Below are 22,896 nucleotides of genomic sequence, written 5' to 3' on the forward strand. Positions count from 1 at the left end.
GTAAACAGCAAAGGCCGTCCAGACCAGCTGTGATTCTGTTCCCTTCCCCTCCCCTTCCTGCTCTGAGCAGTCTGCAAAGATAAGGGTGGCAGCTGTAAAAATTCCTATTAACTCTCCAACTCCATGCTCCTTCCTCCTACACAGGGCCTCTCTCTCTAGGCACATAGGTTGGCAAAATGCCCATTTTGAGAGCGGAGGTCTTCCCTTGCTAATATGGTTCTATTCATTTTGCAAGGCCACAGGCCCGCAGTTGCAGCTGCAAACACTCAGGGCAGATCTCCAGCCCCAGCTCAACCCCTGTGGGAAGGAGCAGAGAGCCAGTTCAAGACAGCAGCCAGATGCAACTAAGGCACCTAGCTCATGTGTACATCATGAGCAGGTCTGTAGCTGCAGAGTGGTATAAAAGTTCTCAAGCTCCCAAATGTTAGGGAAAGAAAGGAGATTCTGATCCACTATGTCTGAGTCAATTCTGTATCCCCAGGACTGGTCACAGTTTGGGACATAGATCAAGTCTTCAGTAAATGTTTGCTTAAAATAGAACGTGGCTCTACTCTTTCTGGAGTATCAGCAGCATGTTTTCAAGTCTCCTCCCTCATTGCTAAGGCCCAACCTCTAGTAATAATGCAATTTAGTCTTGAGGTCCACAAAGTGCTTCCACATGGCTTCTCTTATTTGATTCAACGAGGAAAGTTGCAAAGTAGGTCGGGCTGGTTTTATAATGCCATCTCCAATTTCCAGAAGGGAAAAAAAGAACTTAAAAGAGCTTACAGTGTGCCATATTCAAAGTCTAAGAATCAGTGCTGCGCCTCTTGTTCACTACACTTTAATCTAGGCCACCATAAACTAGGATTATGAACAGGGAGATACACTATAAATTATGAATTATAAAATTATAATCTTTTGTAGAGAAAAACAACATTACCCAAAACAGATGTGCTGTAACAAAAGCAAAAGCAACACTATATAACTGAGGAATACAATTCAGAAAAAAGAAATCAGAATTTTTAAAATGTTTTTATATAGAAATGTTTTACAAAGATTTTACAACATAGCAAATCATTAGGTCATACTGTAGAAAAAGGAAGAAAGAGATTAAACAACAAGAATAAAGAAAGTGCTCATAGCAACGTATTGCAGTCTCCATGAAAGTGCATCAACGGTTAAGGCAAAGCACCATGTTGGTACTGACATGCTGCAAACTGACTTGTAAAACAGTTTTAAAAAATATATACAAACTTTTTTCTGCTATTCTTCCTAAAGGCATTTGAAAGGGATACTTTTGTCAACATTCTTGCTCTAGAACAATGCAGATAACTTCTGGGTATAAAACAGTAAAAGTACAAATGTTCTACCTGAGTGTGTTAAAAGGAAATCAAATAATTTCCAAAACAAAACCTTTACGGGTACAGGCCTTCTTTCTACATGTAACTTGCCAGGCTGAAGGCTTACTCCCTCATATTCTACAACGGGGCATTAACGACAATGGCATGAGTGAGATTAAGACCTTGCCCTTCTGTGTGGTTTTGGCTTCTAGTTTCTATGGCCAAACTCCTGATGTATTGGAAGTCCTTGTGCATTCATTGTGTTATACATTTACAGCTTGACTTCTACCTGCGGCTTACATGCTAGCTATTTTAGGAAGTGCTACATGTGCTTAATACATTATGTTGCCCTACCTGGTAATACAAATACAAAGGCGCTCTTCAAAATTAAACCACAAACCTTATTTGAGAACTCTAATTAAGTATTTTGTTTTTCCACATATATGTAAATCCCTTAAGATCAACAGGATCAGTAAGGATAATACTGGTTATCAAAATTTAATCTTCATACTTGAAGAATTCATTTGTTTTTCTAATATAACTGAGAATAAGTACCAAAAAAAGTAAATTAGCCAGACTTGCACAAGAGTTTTAGGGAAAACTGACATCTCTGAATTCTAGTACAGATAAGAAGTATCTGCCAAAGAATAACTTAATTCACATGACCAACCACTCATGTAAAATTGTATCAACTCATGAAAAAAAGGGGAATTCAGTGTTATCATTATTGTCTCACATTTAAACTGAGTTTTTCTTTTTCTATTTTTTTTTCCCATGCCTAAACCTAAGGGAAATTAACCAGCTCATTTCTGCTGACTTGGGTTTTCTAAGTAGCTTCTAGTCCTGAAGGCATTGCTGCAGTACGGAGAGAAACACCCAGCCATTTATTGAAATTCTGCAGTACAAAACAAGCACATGTGCTCTATATAACCTAGTAACAGAGACACTACAGTTAAACTGTCTTAAACAACAGATGTATTACTTTGATTTTCGTTTGTAACTTCTTTTGCATCAGGACCACAAACAAAAAGCTGGTTCCCCAGAGTCTTTTGGGCAAATCGGAAATACATAATGTGGCCCATGACCACAAAGGAGACTGAAATCAACACAAGCAAGCCAAAAGCTTCAGGATTCGGAGCCAGGATGACCATGATGAAATGCAGAAGATCAAGAAGATAGTTCATGGAGTTCTGTACACCATTTATAATGCCTCTTTCAGATTCAATGACATTTTCTTGGAGCAACTGTGTCACAGTTAAATCAAAGGACCAGAGACCTATAAAAAAAGGTAATTTTTAAAAGACTGCATTTTAATTTATAGCCATACATTTCAGATTTATAGATAAAAATCTCTTGACATATACAAAATACACATTTCAGCCCTATTACCTTTAAGTCACTTTGTATATGTTTATCATAGCCTTGCCCTAAAGAATTATTTTTCATCAGTAAATACGGAGTTAATTGGTGGCTTCAAGAAATGATTATTTATAGTCATCAGATAAAAAATAAGTCTAATCTACAGACATTCTGTTTTTCTGTGATTGTTTGTACTACAAAAGCAAAATTTTGAAATCAGAGACATAATAAATCCTATTTACAGTATAACTACTAGTATTTTTAAGGTATAAAATTACCTGTATTAGGTATAAAATTACATGTATTATAGTTATGATTAAGTGTAAGGAAACTTTAAACCATTGTTACATTTACTGCTTGGGTTCCAAAGCCCATACAATAAAGCTGTCATGCTTGAATATTAATGTCTCCAATAAATTAATGAACTGCTTTATATCACAAGACAAATATAGTTTCACTTCAAGGATGAATTCGGTCACAGATCATTCGTCAATGCTCTATTAATGATTACTCAAATTTTGCTTTGTAAGAAGTCTTTACATTATATTTCCTTCCAAAGCTATAAAATTCACTTGTGTTTATAATGAATACCACAACAGAAGAAGGGACCTTTGAAGAAATTTTTTTCTATCATATGTTTTTTTTAAAACCAGAAACACTACCTTTTTAATGTTGTCCCATAAAAATATTCTCTAAATTACAGTTCTTTAGGTAGAGTTATTGCAATATAAAGACTTTAAATTACTAGATGGCAGTATAATTATTATAACTAATATCTTTTAAAAATTAAATTACATTAAAGGAATAATACTTACGATATTTCTTTAGGAAAAAACTGTCAAGCCCAAAACAATTTTAAGTACAGGTAAATACATACACACATACACAAATAAAGGTTTTTAAACTATAAAATGAAAATTTCATAATTAAAGACTAAATTATATACATAAAGACATATGGTTAATTTTTCTTAAATTAACATTCAGGGAACACTTCAGATCTTTTTTTTTAATGAATTGTCTGTACCTACATTCCAAAAAGACACTTTAGTTCATTAATATACAAAAACATTTCTTACCGATTCTAGCAGCAATGACACCTGCAAACAGCAGACTGACAGAGATTATAGGCACCGATTGAGGACTTGCCTCTGGGGCAATATGAAGGTCAGACCCATTTGATATGTGCATTTCCGTTGTGATGATGGTTTCAGGTATTTTGGTAGGTGTAATTAACTCTTCTTGAATGAATCTTGAACGGATATCTTCAAAAGGAGAAACAGACAAGTCCAAGGGGCTTCCAGGCATGAACACGGAGATGACACACAAGATCAAACAGGAAATCTGTGCCCATCCTGAGATAAGACCAGTCCGAACCAGACCACATTTTCGACGGAGCCAAGTGAAAGCCACAGTTCCCATTATTCCAGTTATAGCTGATGCTCCCATCAAAATACTGAGGACGGAACCACTCAGTCCCTGAGTATAGGCATACCCTGTGGTGATGCAGTCGAAGCCCAGGACGGTCATATAAAGAAAAGCAAGACCCATGCCAGCCAGAAAGATGGGCTGGTTGTAGTAGGAGACCCATCCATCTCGGAAGGTGCGGAAGGGCTCAGCCATCTGAGAAGCACAGGTGGGCTCTTGCTCATGTTCAAGCTCATGGATGTTAGGGTCTTTCTCACCCATTAGATGAGTCCCCTCAAGGGGTTTTGGCTCAGTATCTGTTAATAAAAGATAGCATTATTTGCAGGGGGAGGCGATGGAGGGATAAAAGCCAATTATCTTAATCAGAATCTTTTCTTCTTCTATTCCCTCCCCCATGGGAACCCTTGGTTACTACATTATAATGTCTATTTTCTTTTACTAATAATCTAAGAATTCCAGTCAAGGAACAATCTCTATGTATCCTATGTTTTTTAAATAAACGAAATACTAGTGATCTCTCTCTCTTTTTCCCCCACTCTGTTAGAAATTATACTCTTGCCAAAGTAAATGGCAGAAAAACTTATCAAATAAAATATAAAAATTATGTGGGAAAACATAGTTTCTTATTTGCTGGGGCCTGTTAAGATCTCATTTGCCCAAAAGTCCAACTTCCTCTTCTCCTGGGAAACACCTGTCTTCATGTCCTAACTCCCTTCCACAGCCCTACAAATGACCACGTAACAATCTCAAGAGATTATCTTATTCTATTTCTTCCCAGTGTTCTTCCTATTCCTAGGACTCCGCTTTGCCCAGCCAATCCCTTGACTGACTGCCCCTCTGTGTCTATTATTCACACCAAGGCAAAGGGTTGGGGGCCAGGCCAACCCCATCAGGTTCAACCCAGAGCTGTTACCCAAATCCTCAAGAACCTGGTTTTGCTTCATCTAACAAAGTGATATATGTAACCTCATTCAGGCTTCCACTGGTATAAATTCAAAGTAGTTGATATAAATTCAATAGTTCTGATCTTCACCAATGCTTAAGGTCTGAACATCAGAATAAAAAGGACTGCTCATTGTGTTCAGTTTACCTTTGTGTAAATTCAGCTGTTTCAATTCAGTTTCCTCTACTTTAAGAGCAGCTTTCACAGCTAGAGCAGGGGTTTTCTGGTAAACCTTCCAGAGCAGAAAGTACTCCACACACATGGATACCAAATTCCATCCCGAAATGAAACCACAGCCGATAACCGGGGAGCCATACGTCATAATCTGACCAACAGCCATGGGAGCCAAGATATTGGTGAGCTGGTCAATCCTCCGTACTGTGGCATTCATGTCTGCAGAGGCAGGGGAAACAGGCAGATAAGTGTATACAAACCTACCAAAGACAAACTGCCCACCTTCATAATACTAAGATGTAAACCAGGAGTATAGATTCCCAAGAGTGAATTTCTAAAAGCACTCTGTGAGAAAACCATTTTGTTAGAAAAACATTTGTTTGTGGATCACTCACACTAAATCTGCCTTTAAAATAATAATTTCCTTGAGGTTGTATAAATTAGTCTAACATCAACTTTTAAAAATACAATAGTGATTCAACATTCTTTTTTTCAACAAATATTTGTTAAATGCCTATTGTAAGAATGGTACGCACCATTCTTAACAATTCTTAACACTATATAAGTAATATCCTTCCCTGTCTTCATGGAGTTTACATTCTCATAAATCAACAAGCATACATATATATGTGTACACACACACACACACACACACACACACACACACATATAGCATACTGAATATGTTAGATATTCATTAAATATACTTGTGAAAAATAATGCAGGAAAAAGACAGAGAGTGCTCAGGGAAAAGTTCTAAATAAGGTGAGGTCAGGGAAGGACTCATTTTAAAAAAGAGAGCAACAAAGCAAAGACTTAAAGTGGAAGGAGGGGAAAGAGTGAGCCATTGGATGTCAGTGAAAAGAGAATTCCAGATAAAGGGAAATGTAAACATCCTAGGGCAGGAGGACCAGATCCAGAGTGTTTGAGAAACAACAGAGATCAATAGGGCTGGGGCCAAGCAAGGAAGAGAGACGACAGAAGAGATGAGGTGAGAGTATGAGGGGAGACTGCCCCAACCATGTACATTCTTATAAACATCATATGGACTTTGACTTTTACACGGAATGTGTCTGGAAGCCTCTGGAAGGTTTGAACACAGAGGTGGCAAACTTGGACATATTTTTAATGGTTCATTTTGGCTACTATGTTGAGAAAAGACCACAGAGTGAGGGTGAGGAAGGTGGGGAGCAAGAGCAGAGGTAAGGGGATGGGGGGAAATGATGGTGGCGTAGAGCAGGGTGGTAACAATGGGAATAGGCAGAAACGGATGCTGCATACACTTAAAGGCAGAATCAGGACTTGCCAACAGATTAGAGAAAGAGAGGAACCAAGGTTGACCCTAAAGTAGGCTTGCTTTTGTTTTTGTTTTTATTTTCTTGATCAACTGTTGGAAGGATAGAGTTATCACTGACTGAAGAATACCTCAAAACAATCAGGTTTGGTGCAAAAGAACAAGTGCTTGGTTTTGAAGATGTTGATTTCGATAGGCTTACTGACATTCAAGAGGGCACATCAAGCAGGCAGTCAGATATATAAGGGTGGAGTGTAGGAAGAAATAGGAGTCAGATTTAGGAGTCACCAGCTGGTTGATTTTTTAAACAACAAAACTAGACAAGATCACCAAGGAAGCATATGTAGATTGAGAGGAGACAAGATCCGAGGACTGAGTGCTGGGTACACCGATGTCAGGAAGTTAGGAAGGTGAAAAGAGCCCGGTTCGGTGGCTCAGCCTGTAATCCCGTGTTTGGGAGGCTGAGGTGAGTAGATTGCCTGAGCCTGTGGGTTTGAGACCTGCCTGGGCAACTTGGGGAGACCTCATCTCTACAATAAAATCAAAAACACGAGCCAGGCATGGTAGCGTATGCCTGTAGTTCCAGCTCATTGGAAGGCTGAGGCAGAAGGATCGCCGGAGACCAGCAGGTCGAGGCTGCGGTGGCCGGGAGTGGCCACTGCACTCCAGTCTGGGCGACAGGCTAAGGCTCCAACTCAAAAAAAAAAAAGAAACTAACAAAAGAGGAGACAAAACAAGAGAGTGTGGTGTCCTAAAAGCCAAGAGGTGACAGAGTTTCAAAGAGGTGGGAGTAACCAACTATTTGCTGCTGACAGGTCAAGAAAGAGGAGTGCTGAGGAGAGACACTAGATTAGTCACATGAAAGGCACCGGGGACCTTGGAAGAAGTAGAGCAGCAAGGGCAATGCCTGATTAAAGCTGGTTTAAGGAATGGATACCAACTCCAACAGACACCGTTTATCTTATATTTTAGGTGTGCTTTCTGGAGCACAATGTGAATGCTGTCCCACAACCTTAGAAAAGCAAGGTCTTGTCCAAAGAAAGGAAATGGAAATAGACAGCTCTTCTTGATATGTTTTGCTGAAAAGAGGTACCAAAAAAAGGAAGCAGCAGAGGAAGAAGTGTGGTAAAGATAGGGATTTTTAAGAAGAGTAAAATTAGAGAGCCGGGCTCAGTGGCTCAGCCTGTAATCCCGCGCTTTGGGAGGCTGAGGTGAGTGGATTGCCTGAGCCCACGGGTTCGAGACCGGCCTGGGCAGCGAGACCTCATCTCTACAATAAATCAAAAAATTAGCTGGGCGTGGTAGCGCACGCCTGTAATTCCGGCTACTCGGAAGGCTGAGGCGGAAAGATCGCCGGAGCCCAGCAGGTCGAGGCTGCGGTGGCCGGGAGCGGCCACTGCACTTCAGTCTGGATGACAGAGTAAGACTCCAACTCAAAAAAAAAAAAAAAAAAAAAATTAGAGCATGTTTTTCTCCTGCCTGGAATGATACAGATGAGACGAGATGGAATCTGGAATGATACAGTTGATGAGAAGGGATGGAATATGGAATGATATAATAGATGAGAAGGGATGGAATCCGCATCTACTGCATAAATGGAGGAATTGCTCTTAGACAGTAGCACAAACAGTTCATCAATACCAAGAAAGGAGGCCATGTCTGCGGCCTCAGGTACAGGCAGGAAAAGGGATGTGATGGTGGGATCAAATGGAAGCTCCCTTCTCACGTCTTCCATTTTCTCAGTAGAATACAAAGCAAGGCCACCAGTAAACATGAGGATGGGGAGGAGGACCTGAACATGCAAGGAGAGAGGATAAAGCATGAAATAGTCCTCCAGGAAAGTGGGAGAAGGAAAGAATCAGAAAAAACAGTATGATTAACTGGCAGCGTGAAAGGGCCCACTGGAACCCAGTGGTCCTGAACTTGAGTGAACACTGAGCAAAGCCACATGTTCCTCTCCAGCCATGCTCTACTATAGAGAGTTGGATTTAACCAGGTCTTATTAAACACAGCGACAAAGGAGAGGGAACCACATGAATAGAGGATATATGCTAGGAGGGGATCAGATAATATGACTGAACTTGAAATTTAAGCTGGTAAGAAAAGGAGGCAAGAGAGGGGTCATGGACAGTGAAAAGGCAGTGGAATTAATGACTTGTAGGTGCCAACCAGGCTGAAGGCTTGTTGAGACTGTGGCCAGGAAGGAGTGACAGGAAAGATGGAAGGTGGTTGTTCAAGACATGGATGTCTAAAATTGAGATTATGGAAGGGAGGATCTAGTGGTGATGACAAGGCTAGAGATGGACCAGGGGAATGCATACCTGAGTCAGAGAGAAGGACAAGATGAACAAAGAGGAAGAAAATGCCCAACACAAGAATTGATAAGTGCTCAGGATGATGGATATGCTAATTACCCTGATCTGATCACTATAGGTTATATGTATTACAATATCACCATGAATAGGTAAAATTATTATGTGTCAATTAAAAATGTCATAAAATAAACCAAAAGCTTTTCTTAAAAAAAGAAAATGACCTACTTTCTCACACCCCATCTCATGGAACAGAGTGAAAATCAGTGAGACAAGTCTTTAACCACTATTTGGTTCACTTTAAGGGAAAAGCAGTATGTGAGTAGTAAGTACATTGACAGAAAACTGCCTTTATTCCTTCTCTGATTCTTCCTCGTCATCAATTACTTTCCAATTAGTCCTATGAGTGCACAATGCTTACATGATAATAGGAGAACTTTGACATATTTCACCTTTCACTTGAGAGGCAAAGGCAGCTTTCATTGATCTGACACTTGTCTTGGCAGAGGCTTCACTAACATCCATTGTCCCCCATCCCCCCAACTAGTAAGTTACCAACGCATATGCCAACAGGTAAGTGTGAAATTGATCCAAATAACTCAATCTTTTGAATCTAACAAGTAACTAAAAAAATATATACTTGAAACTTAAAGTCCCAGAACAACCACCAAAAAACTTTTTTTCATTAAAATTATCTGTAACTTTCACTACCTCAGCTTTCAAGTGCTCACAAAACCTCCAAGGTCACCAACTTCTATATTCCTTATTATACTCAGAAAATCAAAAGCAATGTCAGAAATCAGCTGTTATTTTGCTGAAGCAGAATGAATTAAATAATAATTTTTCAAAAAGACTTAGTTGTTTTACTGGTGACAGGCCAAAAAAAAAAAAAAAAAAAATCAGTCTTCTGAATATGCAAACCTATGCTCTTTACAAATTTTTATTTATTCTTATATAAACACACAAATGTGTGTTCATTTGATTCCAACTTAACTGTTTTTAGCTACAGCTGGGGCACAAAGCATGGCATTAAATAACTACTTCTATTATAAAGAGTATATCTCATAGAAGAATGATTTTTTAAACAATGATTTGTTGTAACAAATAGCAGTTAGCAGGTTTATCTACCTCAAACATGAAATCAATTTTTAATCAATAGAGCTCAAGTGTATCTGCCATACTTGATCAGGTTAACCAGCAAATATTTTTAGAATGACAGAAGAAAAATCTCAGAAGATATTAATAAATAGTGATCCACAAAGGAAAGAGGGAAGGAAATAAAGCAATAGGTGGAATAAAAGAGTTGGGGGAAAGAAAGTGAGTTTCAGACAGGTTAAGTAGGCTAAGGACCATGACATAAGAGAACGTTTTAGTAAAATGCTGTACTAAATCAAGTGCCTGCAAAGTGCCTAAATTACTTAACAGATTAGTTAACAGTATTTATGGAAAAAAAAATACCTTTTCTAAAACTGATGGTAAAGCAATATTTGGCCTGATATTACTGAAATTTTAAAACTTTTAAACTTTGCCGGGGAAATGTCTCTTTTTTCCTCAGTGATGGCCTAATTTTAAAACCATCTCTAAAATCAGGAAACACTAGGATGAGGAAATGGGAGAAATTAGTATCCAGCTCACAGCCTTTACTTCTTACGAGCACACCCGTTCCCCTTCACCCTTCAACCTCTTCACACATACACACAATATATACAGGGGAAGCTTTCCCAGTCCGGTTCCTTATGTGGGCTTCTAAAAGACTCTGCCACAGCCTCAAAACCAGCCTGCATTAATTTAAATTATTCCTGACTGGAGTGGGTGTGACTGTGTACAGAGATGCAACCTCACGGGAGCCCAGGGCAGCAGCTGAAGTCCCCTCTAGCTGTGTTTCTCTTCTCCCATTTTTCGTTTATCTTCCTCCTTTTAATCTGTTCTCCTTTAACTCTGCTGTAGCAGAAGTGGCACCAAGAATCCATGATTCGACACCTGCTGACCCTGAGAACCAAAGAAATTTCTGTATCCTGTTTTGAAACACGTAGTAGGGTTTCCTTCACTGGTCTACTAACCCACACTCCTGGCTGGAAATGAAAAACATCACTTACTAAAAGCTAACTTTGAGTGGACAAGAGTTCAACAGGCCGCTTACTTCCTTTCTTAAACTTGAAAAACTCCAGAACGTTAAAAAAAAAAGACTGAGTAGCCTAGATTTTTCCACTCTGCAATAACTCATAATATCAAGAGGGACAGCTGAAAAATGGTCAGTCATATTTGTGTTGTTGTTGTTCTTGGACATCACTTCATAGTCAGAAAGATCCCACAGAGTTAGGTGGGATGATATATATATATATATATATACACACACACATACCACACATTTTTGACCTTACAAAGTCAAAAATGAGTTCCGTTCAGAAAATCAGATAGGTGAAAGAAAATCATTTTAAGAGGCAACTTTCTCTCCCAGATATATTTCAACAAATATATATATATGTGACCTGTTTTCAAAAGATATCCTTTTGTACTCTTTGAATTTTAAAACATGAACATATTTCATATGCTTACAATAGTGGATTCAAAAGAGAAAGTAAACAAACAAAAACTGGACAAAGTCTTATCTTCTAGCTCAATGTGACAAAAAGAGATGTGAGTTATTTATTCTTTACTGTAAATGATCACAGGAAGAAAAGTCAATGAGAATTACTGAGGTTCCAGAGAGAATTTCCTGTAGTTCAGACTCACACGTGCTCAATTCATCCTACACACATACCATCCTTAAAAATCACTGTGGTATTTCTACTTCAACTACAATGCAGCAACCAAAAAGTGATGATTTAGGCAAATTCTTCTTCTTCTTCTTCTAGACATTCCATAGACTTTGTTCTTTTTCAATCACCAACCCCCTTCCTAACTTTTTTTTTAATCACATGGTCTAGTCAAACAAAGCTGCTTGCTAACCCCAGCACATAATCTTTCCTTCTGTGTCTTGGGATAAGTCACTTAAGTCATCAAGAATGGTGTTCTTGTCTGTAGGGATGGTTGGATGATGTGTTGGTGAAACCCATTATCTAAGAGTTGATTCAGCTGATTCAACAGGTAGCTAGGCGCACCCTTCCTCCCCTTCATCCTGAGTAATTATCAATCCAATTTGCACCTGTCATATGGGGGGCAGGTAGGGAATACTGAATGAAGGAGGTTATTCTGAGCCTAAATAATACTGATGGACTAGGACACATTGCTTTGTAAGCATTCTTCAATTTCTCTTTGGCCACTTGCTTATATTCCCAATGAACAACTAAGATTATAAACTTCTTAGAAACTAGATTCTGTCCCCTATTTCTTTAGTATTTATAATAACAAGTATATTCCATCATACATAAGTTATAGATTATAACTTTAAAGTAGACAAAATTAACTTCTAGAATCTCTCCTACAAATAATTTGTTTCCATTTGGTTTGCAGAAAAATACATCCATATTATGGTTGATCGGTACAATAACATCCATTGGTAGGAATGGTAAAATTCCATGTCAAATTTTCACTGTTCTAAGTATTCAGAAAACATTTAGAATCAGATAATAATTTTTTTTAAAAAAAGGGAAGAAGAGAAAGTTCAAAACAGATGTTCTTCCATTTGTCAAGACTGCATAGGCTAAAAGAGAAGTTAATTATCTTATAAATTAACTTTATAACAGTCAGATAAATCTTAGCACTAAAGCAATAAGGTAAGAAAAAAACTATGCTTTCAATTAATTGTTCTTTTAAAAGTCCAGAACAAATGGGAACTGGCAACCAATTCCTGATCAAAATCCCAAGTGCCCATGCCATAAAAGATAGACAAGTGGGACCTCATCAAACTGACAAGCTTCTGCAAAGCCAAATAAACCATCAAGAAAGTGGAGAGACAGCCCACAGACTGGGAAAAAATATTTGCCAACTATATATCTGACAACGGCCTAACATCCAGGATCTACAAGGAACTCAAACATGCCAAAAAGAAAAAAAACAAACAGCCCTATTTAAAAATGTGCAAAAGATATTAACAGACACTTCTCAAAGAAGACATACAAGCAGTCAGCAGATACATGAAAAAATTCTCAGCCTCTCTATTCATCAAAGGGATGCAAATTAAAACTGCACTGAGCTACCACCTAGCTCCAGTCAGAATGGCTAGCATCAATAACTCGAAAAACAACAGATGCTGGAGAGGATGTGGGAAAAGGGAACACTCCTACCCTGTTAGTGGGGGTGTAAACTACTACAACCTCTGTGGAAAACAGTATGGCGATTCCTAAAAGACCTAAAAATCAATCTCCCACATGATCCAGCAACCCCCCTTCTGGGAATATACCCAGAGGAACTCAAATCATTCTACAAAAAAGATACCTGCGCATGCATGTTTGTTGCAGCACTATTCACAACAGCAAAAACATGGAACCAACCATGCTGTCCAGTCCATAGACTGGATTTTTAAAATTTGTTACATATACACAGTGGAATATTGTGCAGCCATAAAGAAGGACAAAAATTATGAACTTCACAGTAACTTGGATGGATTCAGAATATCTGAATATCTGTGATATTCAGTGATCTATCACAGAAACAAAGAACTGAGTACCACATATTCTCACTCATAAGTGGACCCTGAATAATGGTCATAATAATATAAGAAAGGGAATGGCAATAGTGGGAAACTGCCAGGGGAGGGAGCGGGGGGCAGGAGAGCCACACTTCATCAATAAGAGTACCTGATCTCAAACCAGGTAACATGGGGACCAAAGTGAGGTCCAAACTTTACCTGTACAATGACCATTTGTATACCTAACCCTGAATTGTACCCCACATCTTTAAAATACAAATGGTAAAAAATAAAAATATAAAAATTCCCAGAATAACAACAAAAAAATGCTTACATCCTCATTTATTACCACGGATTTAAAGTGAATCCTAATATACCCATTTAATTGAAAGAGAAAACCAAATTACTTGCTAGTTTGCTTCTGTCTTCTCCTGCGACGACAACAATCCAATCCCTCTGGATTGTGATTGCAGTAGCAGTACTGGCCAAATTTGCAATATTTGCAATAGTGATGATCAGGATGTAGCAGGAAGTCTAAAAAAATGACAAGAAAAAACTGAGTTATAACATCAGTTTACAACACTGCACCTACCTCACTAAATAAGGTAGTTTAAAATGGTCTTTAGTGGCATAATAATAAAAATGTTGATTTCGATATCATTTATAAGAAATCATTTTACTTTGTATACATGAAACCAGTGGTCAAGTTAAGGAGGATAATGTTGTCCTAATTTGTATCATCTGTAGTACACACAATACAAAAATTGTAATAGTCATGTGACCAGAGTTATCATAAAATGTTCACACTGTGGTGGTTTTTAACATTTCTCCCACAAATACCTCCTTTGAAGAGAACATCAAAGGGGAATTTAACAAGACTTATATTTAAGTCAGAATTCTGACACTATCTAGTTGCATGACAAAGGGCAACCAACTAACCACACTTTCATTTTTTTCATTAGCAAATGAAAGTCAAACTCAAAGATTTCTAATGTCCTGTCTGGCTCTGAAACCCTATTGTTTCAACCCACATATATACAAGAAGCCTCAACAGTGACACAAAATCTGTTGTTTTCCACCGCACACCATCCCTCTCCTCTTTTCCATCAAGCTATTGTGAAATCATAGCATGAAAAACTATCTGGTTGATATCCTCAACAGAAATGACAATTGTTATTGGAGGAAAACAATCATGAGTGATTAACATACATATGGACAATATGCCTTATATAGTGTGAAATTATAGGTCACCAAAAAAGCTGAAAATTAACTAACAACTGAATTATGTAATCAACTCTTAGAAAATGCCATTAAAAACCAATAGAACAAAATTTAAATTCAAATAATGTTTAATGAGTGCCAGTTATGGGCAAAACAACAATCACAAAACAAACTATAGGGGATATTATAGTAAACAGAGATCAATATTAAAAGGTGACATCTGCAAAAACGACACACCCTAGCTTCAAAGTGGTTTCATCTTTTACCACTACCAGATATTTGATCTTCTGCCATCAAGAATCGCATTGAAAACTTACAAGAACCCATCCATGGTACATGGTCAGAAGCTCATCTTTATGTAAGAAAACCATCATCAGGATGATTCCACATAGGATGACAGAAACATTCTGTATCACTAGCGATGTCTGGGCCACTGCACAGAGAAAGAAACAAAGTGTTCACTACACCAAAACATTGCAATTGAGCTGTTTTTATCTACATGTCATTGTTCTATAATAATGCATCAGCATAAGTACATACAATAAAAGAAAACCTCCCTGAAGTAAATCCTGCCTCAACTAGTCCCAATACGACCCAGTGGATCACAGCAGACCAGTAAAATTCACAAACACATGATGAAGTACTTACAACTTTTCTGTTAGTTGAATTCTTTTATAATGACCACATTTTCATTAAGCTTATTCTCTTGAAAATTTACCAACATAAACAGAACTACAGTATGACCAGAGCTACAGTATGATCCATCCTTCAGTTCTTTGTTGCTTAAGCTAAAACAAGAACATGCAGGAGGTTAAGAAGGAAGCTAAAGAGAAAGTTACAGAATCCATAAGCTCCTACATGGCAGGTTAAATCTAAGAAGATGGTATAAATGAATAGACAAGACATGCAAAAATTTGTCAAGAACAAAGCAGCAGTGTATTTCCTTTGGCATTTTCATACTCTTTGCCATTGATAACGAAATTCTAAGCTACACCTTCCATCATAGAAAACGGCAACTCTTAGAGCAAGGCACTGTGTAGACAAAGTGTCAAAGTAAGGGTAGATAAGGAGGATACCTAGTAGTCTTTTCTCTGTCACTCACTAGGTAGATGATCTAGGGCAGGGAACCTAATGTCTCTTATGCCTGTGTCTAGAAGATGAGGATGGTAATACCCGTCTTCCTTACTTTATGGGGCCATAATTATACTCAAATAAAGTACTTATGAAAGCACTCTGAAAAATATAGAGTTGTATATGTACGGGTTAATTACAGCTCTTGTCTTCAAGGATAGTAGGGCTCAGCCTGGCTTGGAAGGTTGTATCAAAAACTCAAGACAAAAACAACAACAAAAAAACTGTCTTCTGAAAGCAGTCTGAAATAAAATCCCAAGATGTAACTCATTCATTCAATTGCTGCACAAGGATTAAATTATGAACTGAACGAGGTTTTTAGCTTTCAGGATCCCACAGAGCAGAAGAAGAAAAGATAAGGAAACAAGTAATTATATCAGTATAAGTGCAATAGCAGAGGTATTCGCAAGGCCTCCTGGGAGCACAGAAGAAGAAATGGTAAGCTGAGCCTAGAGATATCAGGGAAGAGTTTTCATAAAGGGTGACATATGCATTGATTTTACAGGATAAGTGGGAGTTTGCTATCCTACCTCTCTTCTTCATCCAACTCAACTTCTCTCCCATCCTATAATTGCAGTTCTCAACAGTCATAAGGTTTCATATATAATATTCCTACATTCCTATGTATAATGATGCAAATAAGTAGAATTTTTTTTAGATTACAGAGCTTTTATTTACATGTGTTCAGGTCTAGTCATTTTCAAAACAGGCAAATATTCATTTTGATCATTTTATTAGTAACAACAAGTCCTGGAACCTGATAATCCTGTCGCTCTATATTCGAGAGCAGGATCCTGCACCGAAAGAGACTAATGATACCTCAATCTTTACCCAATATCTAAGACAGGCATGATCAGGTCTCGGCATTATCAACTGAGCAATTCAAGAAAATTTTGCCCTGAGTTGTTCTCCACATTACCCTTACATTCTGATTAAACAAACTACTCAATCACATTCTCTCTTTCCTGTATAAAATGATTTCAGTATTAATGCTTAGGAAAAATGACAATATATTATTATTTTTTCCTGAAAAATGCATAATGCAGTTCTCTGTGCTCCAGGCTCAGCTATTCTTTCTTGAATCTATATTTAGTTTTCCATTCCCTTACACACACTCTTGCATGAAACACAACCACCAGAAAACAGATGTTAAAGCGGGTCCAAGGAACATCACACTGAAGGGATTGCAGAGCAAGTCATGGTTGGGAAGGAAGCCCAAGTTGAGCAAACTTTTAATGTTTAACACGGTTCTCAGAAAAGTGTTACATGGTTAATCATTAACATCTGGAATTCATGAACAGCCAAAGATACCCAAAAAAAAAATCTATGAGGTCAATGCCTGGCATTTCAACTTTGTGAAAAAGCTCCAGGATCTTCAATCCAGAGGTACTGCCACCAAGCAGACACTGGGTTAGTCACAGTGGCTTCTCTCTTAGTTTGTTGCTCCCTCTGTTGCAGAGGTAGCTCAGGTACCAGTCCCACGAATACAAGGGCTTAATTATATAACAACACTCACCTTTAAGTCTGGCATTCTTATCCACCCAGTCGCCAATGATGGCTCCCAGGACCAGAACAGATCCTGCTACCACCAGCCCATAGACTGCAGTCAAGAGAAGGCTGTTTCCATAGAGTTCTACCAGAAACACAGACACAGCAAAGTGCCACATCCGATCTCCCTGGAATAAGAAGAAAAAAGAAAATGTTTTGATGGAATATTTTTAGTTTCTAGTCAACTATACTCAGGAAGTTGCTTCCTTATCAAAGGAGCACTTTCTGGCCACATCATGAGACTTTCAAAGTCAATAATTACTCTATCGATTGACTACTGGTCAGATGTTAAAACTGTTCATCCCAGTACAATGGAAAATCTTCTTGCCCAATTACTAACTAAACTCAAAAAAGCATGATACTAATGAAATACACATACTCCTTATCATTCTAGAAAAAAATGCAGTTTCCAAACCCAAGATGGCTTTCTGAGACAAAACCTATTCTCTTATGTGCTAAGTTTCTCCTCAGGCCTGGAATCTACCTATCCTGATTTAAGAGGCATAAAGTAGTTTGCCACTGAACCAGAACTAAATTCCAGTACAGTTCACGAACATTAGTATACCTTAAATGTCAAGAGAAAGCCAGTTTCCCCATCTGTAAAAGGATAGGAATGGACTATATGATCTCTAAGGTTTCTTTTACCTCTAACATTCTAAAATCTATGCTGTGTTTCATAAAGTCATAAAACAAATAAATTTCAAAGTCATAAAACAGCACAGCGATCAGAAAGATGAAATCAGTAAGGGCAAATTCTAGCACCACATAAATAACGATGTCAGAAAAAACTTAGATGCATAAGTAGTTAAACAGTTTAGTATGGTTGGGTTTTGAAAGGAGAAAAAACTACTTATTTCTTTACATGCACTCCAGAGTATATAGGGATTTTGGAATTCATTACTGTGAAATGTGGCTTAGCAGAAACTTTAAGTGAGTCAGGTAAATTAATGTATTAAAAAATCTCTAACGGGCCTTGTTATAAGATTTTGGGCTCCATCTTTGATTTCCAAGGCTAACATCAAGAAGGACAATAATGTTCCATCATATCTCAGGATATCACTATAGGAAACCACCTTTCCTGGCTGGATTCCTCATGGGTTTCACCCTATGTGAAGTACTGACTCAACTCCTAGTTTTTTCCAAATTATATTAACATCTTCATGATAAACTTCATGCACTGGAAGCAAAGTACTATCCTGATGTCTAATCATTTAAAAAATTTAGTAAAGCCAAAGCAACAATTTTATGCATTCAAAAGTTAAATTGATGCATGCTAGCAATCATTTACAATGAACTTGTGTAGACCAGTAGTTCTCAACTATAGATGACTTTACCCCTCCTCTCAGGGAGTATATGAAAATGTCTGGAGTTATTTGGAGTTGTCACAGTTGCAGGGGACACTGCTGTTTTCTCAATCGTTAACAAGAAAAGCGATTTAGATTTGATTAGAATTTAATGGGATGGGGAGAGGGGTAGTACTTTATCCTAATCTCGATTCCTCTGAATAGCTCCCAAGGAAAAGACCAAAACACAAATATGTCAAATGCCAGGTACCCTCTGTGAGTGAGTTTTCTCTGTCTCAACACACACGTTAAGAAATACTGTTCTAATGTTGTTGCTTCCTTCTTTTGTTCTTTTTTCACCCTACAAAAAATTGTTTTGGAGTCCTCTAAAACAGGCCATCAAAACTAGTGCTTATTAAGTGAAAAGCTTATCTCTTGCCTATTCCTCCATGGTACGCCACCTCCTTGATGAAGAGGAACAAAATTGTTTCAGTTATTCGAATTTCCAATGGCTTTAAGAAGCAACATATTCTACACTCATAAAAAGCCCAAGAGTTGAGTAAAAGCTGATGTAAATATTGACCAAGTGCCCACCCATTCCTTCCTTACTCCATTTCCTGGCCTCCCACCTACTCTCACCAAGCTTTAATGATTTGTTTACATGCCCATCTACCCATATTGGACTGAGAGCTGAAGGCCAATCGAGCATCTGTGAATAAGTGACCACAGTCATTAATCCGCTTAATGAATATCGATTGAGCAGCTACTACACACCTGACACTCGCAGACACCAGAGCTTCAGCAGTGCACAAAAATCACAGAGCATGCTTTCATGTAGCTCACATGACAGTTAGCTGGGATCAAAAGCAAGCCCAGCACTGGGCAGGTGGTACAGAGTGCTATGAGGACAAATAAAGTGGGATGGGGCTGGAAGGTAGACTTTTGCACAAAGTGGTGACAAAGGTCTCCATGAGCAGAGAAGTAAGACCTGCAGGAGGAAAGTGCTGGAGAAATGCGGACACACTGGTGTATAAGTAGAGAGGTTCCTTAGGGTAATAAGATCCAAGCAACTGGCCCTTCTTTTTCACTACAATACACTGAGTTATCTTTTCCCGATTAGCTACATTTTTTTAAAGTCCATACTAAATATAAGCTTCTTGACAAGAGGATCCAATTCTCATACTACTTTGGATTTTGATAGTACAGAGTAAAATGTATTGGTCCACTGGTAAAGAGAAATGAAATCAGAAATAAAAGGCATTCAACCCCACACCAGCCTAACCTGAGATAAATAACCTTCTGTTCTAAGGCCCCTCTGCTGAGTGTGTAGAAAATTATGATTTGGCAGGGCTGGCAGGGAAATGGATAGATATGCATATACATACACACATGTGTATACATATACGCAAAAATATACATGTCTTGTTGTAATCAAATCAGGCACAGTGCCACACAAGAGATAAACTACAAAATGTAGAATCACCCAGTGTTAAAGACATCCTTCTTACAAACTCCTTTGCAGTGAGAAGTAAAAATCCTCTAAACCCAGCTGCTGGGTTTTTTGTTTGTTTATGTTTTTGTTTGGTTTTTTAATCAAATTTTCTCACAAGAACTTCTTTTGCTTGACTTACTATAAAGTTGGGATTAGCATCTGTCACCTTTATTGTAGGACTTTCCATTAACAAGACAAAAAGTCATCCTGAAACAACCACAGTTTCATCCTGAAACAATCACAGATTTTTGGTACATCTGACCTCCCAACCAATTAACCAAACGTAACACAAACTATAATCACCATTCGGAAGTGAGGCCCTGCTTCCACCAAGAACCGGGTCCAGATCACAAGCTGAGAATTTCAGGTATTATTTCCATCACCTGTTACTAATGTTTAATATTTACTGAATTAAATTAGAAGAATAAACTATTGATTTAGACTTAAGATTTCATCAGGTTTCTACTTAGAATCATTGGTTAAATTAAAACAAATAATGCCATTTCCACTTTGTTTACATGTATTTGCAGATTCATCCTTGCATAAACCTCTGGGAAGCTTACTTTTCTAAAAAAAACCACCTACAAACTTCTTTCTTAGAAAGCCAATAGTCTAGCCTAATAACTTCCAACGGGCATATGATATAGATTTCTTCTTACAGTGGTTTCCATTCATGTCTTAGTAAGATCCAATATAAGTTTCCAATTTAAAAGAAAAATAACATTCAAAAAATGTGTTCTCAAAAAGTTTATTTCCAGTTATTTTTAACTAAATATATGAGGCATGAAGAAGATATAGTCAGATATATTCTTTTTAAACAATAAGAACAACTGTTTAATTTTAAAGATTATAACCATCAATAATTAAACACACATCCAACACCCTTCTGTATTATTCTTTTTTGTGGGGAGTTGATGAAGAAACCCGGACCCACAGACACTAGGATTCTTCTGAGAGTTCACAAAAAGTTAGAAAGAAAATCATGAATCAGTTGCTGATTTTCATTGGATGATTTTTAAGATAGCCTGAGATGCCCCACAAGTTATCTAAATACAGATAACATTCTTAAAGACTAGAATTTTTGTCACTCAGATATTTGTTCTTGGGGTCATTTATATTTAAATTAATCTTAGAATGCTATCATTAGTCTCAATAAGTCACTCCACCATTCTACTGTGTCCTCTAATACAGTATGCTGGGATTAAATTTTAACAAAAGAAGAAAACAGAAATGTCTTAAAATGCGAAAGAATAGAAGGCAAAGGAGACACCCACCATTCTTAGTAGCAGACAGGACCCTTTACTAAGTCCAGAAATGTAATAAACAATTTACAAAATTTCTTTCCTTGTTAATCCTGTCTTTGTATAGTTGTCAATCTATATAAAGTACGATAATCTGATAATTAAAGAGCAGTAACTAAGATTCATGAAAAATATCTTTGATGCAAATAACTTTTTCATTAAAGCATGTGAAGGGTGCTGGATGTGTGGATTATTCTTTTTGGGAAAGAGTTGATGAAGAAAACCAGATTCAATGAAACAACTCGGACTCCTCCAAGACCACATGTATGACAAAACTGGAAGTTGGCTTAAAACAATCGTCCCAAATTAAAGGAAACAAAAACTGTGCGCCTGTGTTGTAGGAATGTGCTTTCTCACTTACCCAAGTGGAGAGAGAATGACCAAGGTAGAGGAGGAATTTTGCAGAGGTCAGGTAGTTTGCTAAGGATCCTGCAAAGACAGGGGGGTGGAGATAAAAAAGCGAATATAATCACTTGAAAGAGATGGGGCTACAATGCTTATCCATTTGCTCTTATTAAAATGTGATTATTAAAGGCTACTTTGTGGGACAAACCACGTACGTGTTATCAAGTCACCTAGGAGCTAATGCATTTAGTTTGCTGAGTTAAGCTCACCACAAACCATTGGTCAATAACTGCCTAACTTCACATACAGTGAGGAAACTCTTGTTTCAACATTCATATTCTCTCTCTCTCTCTCTCTCTCTCTCTGTCTCTCTCTCTCCTCCCCGTCCCCCATAAACAAACAAATAAATAAATATATTCTCTATCTCTCTATCGCTCTCTCTCACTCTCCTCCTTCCCCCCCCCCCATATATATTCTCTCTCTCTCTATCTATTGCTCTCTGTCTCTCTACCTCTCTTTTCAACACAAGACAATCCAAACGGCCCCGCCTGCTCCATCCGTACCTGTGTGCAAGCCCCCTCTCCCACACCTTGAATTTCCTTTCTTCCTTAACCTGCACCCAAGAGGAGTCGGAGGATCTTTGGCAAAGCACTATGGTAAACAGCAGAACCACATTCCTCCAAAACCTGTGCAGGGGCAGTCTCAGAGCCCGAGCCCGACCAGTGCCGCCACCGCATGCACCGAATCAATGCAACTCACGGCAGCATCCTCCCTGGCGCTCCTGTTCTCTGGCTCTGGACATGACCCCAGGTGACCCCGCGGGCTCTGCTGCGGCTGCTGCGGCTCGCGCCGAGGTGCGGGTTAACAGGAGTGCCTAGAACTGGAGGCTGCACCGCTGGAAACACAACCTTGTGCAGAAAGATCGCAACGACAACCGTGGAAAGAAGGACGCGAGGAAAGCGGCCCGGGGGGTCTCCTTTTTCCTTCTTTCCAAACTTAGCCAACACTGTAGCTGAAGTCGGAAAGGCAAAGCCTTATGGACGCGGGGTGGGAGGCTCCGCGGCAGTCCGAAGGCTGCAGACGCCCCTCCAGCTCTCGCCGCCGCCGCCGCCGCCGCCGCCGCCGCGGGCCGGGCACTGCTTTTATACGGCCGGGGGCGGGCTTTTTGTTGTGA

At 38.5% G+C, this 22,896-nt stretch overlaps 1 protein-coding gene across 1 annotated transcript; it reads right to left on the reverse strand.

Annotated features, from left to right (window-relative positions):
* Positions 1–1,000: 1,000 nt before the first annotated feature.
* SLC40A1 (solute carrier family 40 member 1) lies at positions 1,001–22,885 on the reverse strand. Its single transcript, XM_008062666.1, has 8 exons — positions 22,482–22,885; positions 21,739–21,806; positions 17,270–17,429; positions 14,940–15,055; positions 13,809–13,935; positions 5,199–5,444; positions 3,760–4,404; positions 1,001–2,598 (listed from the first exon to the last, which is right to left on the reverse strand). Exons 1-8 carry the CDS (start codon positions 22,522–22,524, stop codon positions 2,285–2,287), a joined length of 1,719 nt encoding a protein of 572 aa, XP_008060857.1. The 5' UTR covers positions 22,525–22,885; the 3' UTR covers positions 1,001–2,284.
* Between the last annotated feature and the right edge of the window lie 11 nt (positions 22,886–22,896).

The sequence above is a fragment of the Carlito syrichta genome, unplaced genomic scaffold (genome assembly GCF_000164805.1).
Source record: "Carlito syrichta isolate Samal-C Ts95f unplaced genomic scaffold, Tarsius_syrichta-2.0.1 Scaffold305791, whole genome shotgun sequence".
In the NCBI taxonomy this organism is placed as follows: domain Eukaryota; kingdom Metazoa; phylum Chordata; class Mammalia; order Primates; family Tarsiidae; genus Carlito; species Carlito syrichta.

Coding starts and splice junctions, on each gene's coding strand:
- SLC40A1 (XM_008062666.1), bottom strand. CDS start 22,524: ATGTCCAGAGCCAGAGAACAGGAGCGCCAGGGAGGATGCTGCC. Junction 5,445..13,808: donor AGACAGAAGCAAACTAGCAA/GTAATTTGGTTT, acceptor CTGCCTCTGCAG/ACATGAATGCCACAGTACGG. Junction 2,599..3,759: donor TGTCATTGCTGCTAGAATCG/GTAAGAAATGTT, acceptor CTTTTTTTATAG/GTCTCTGGTCCTTTGATTTA.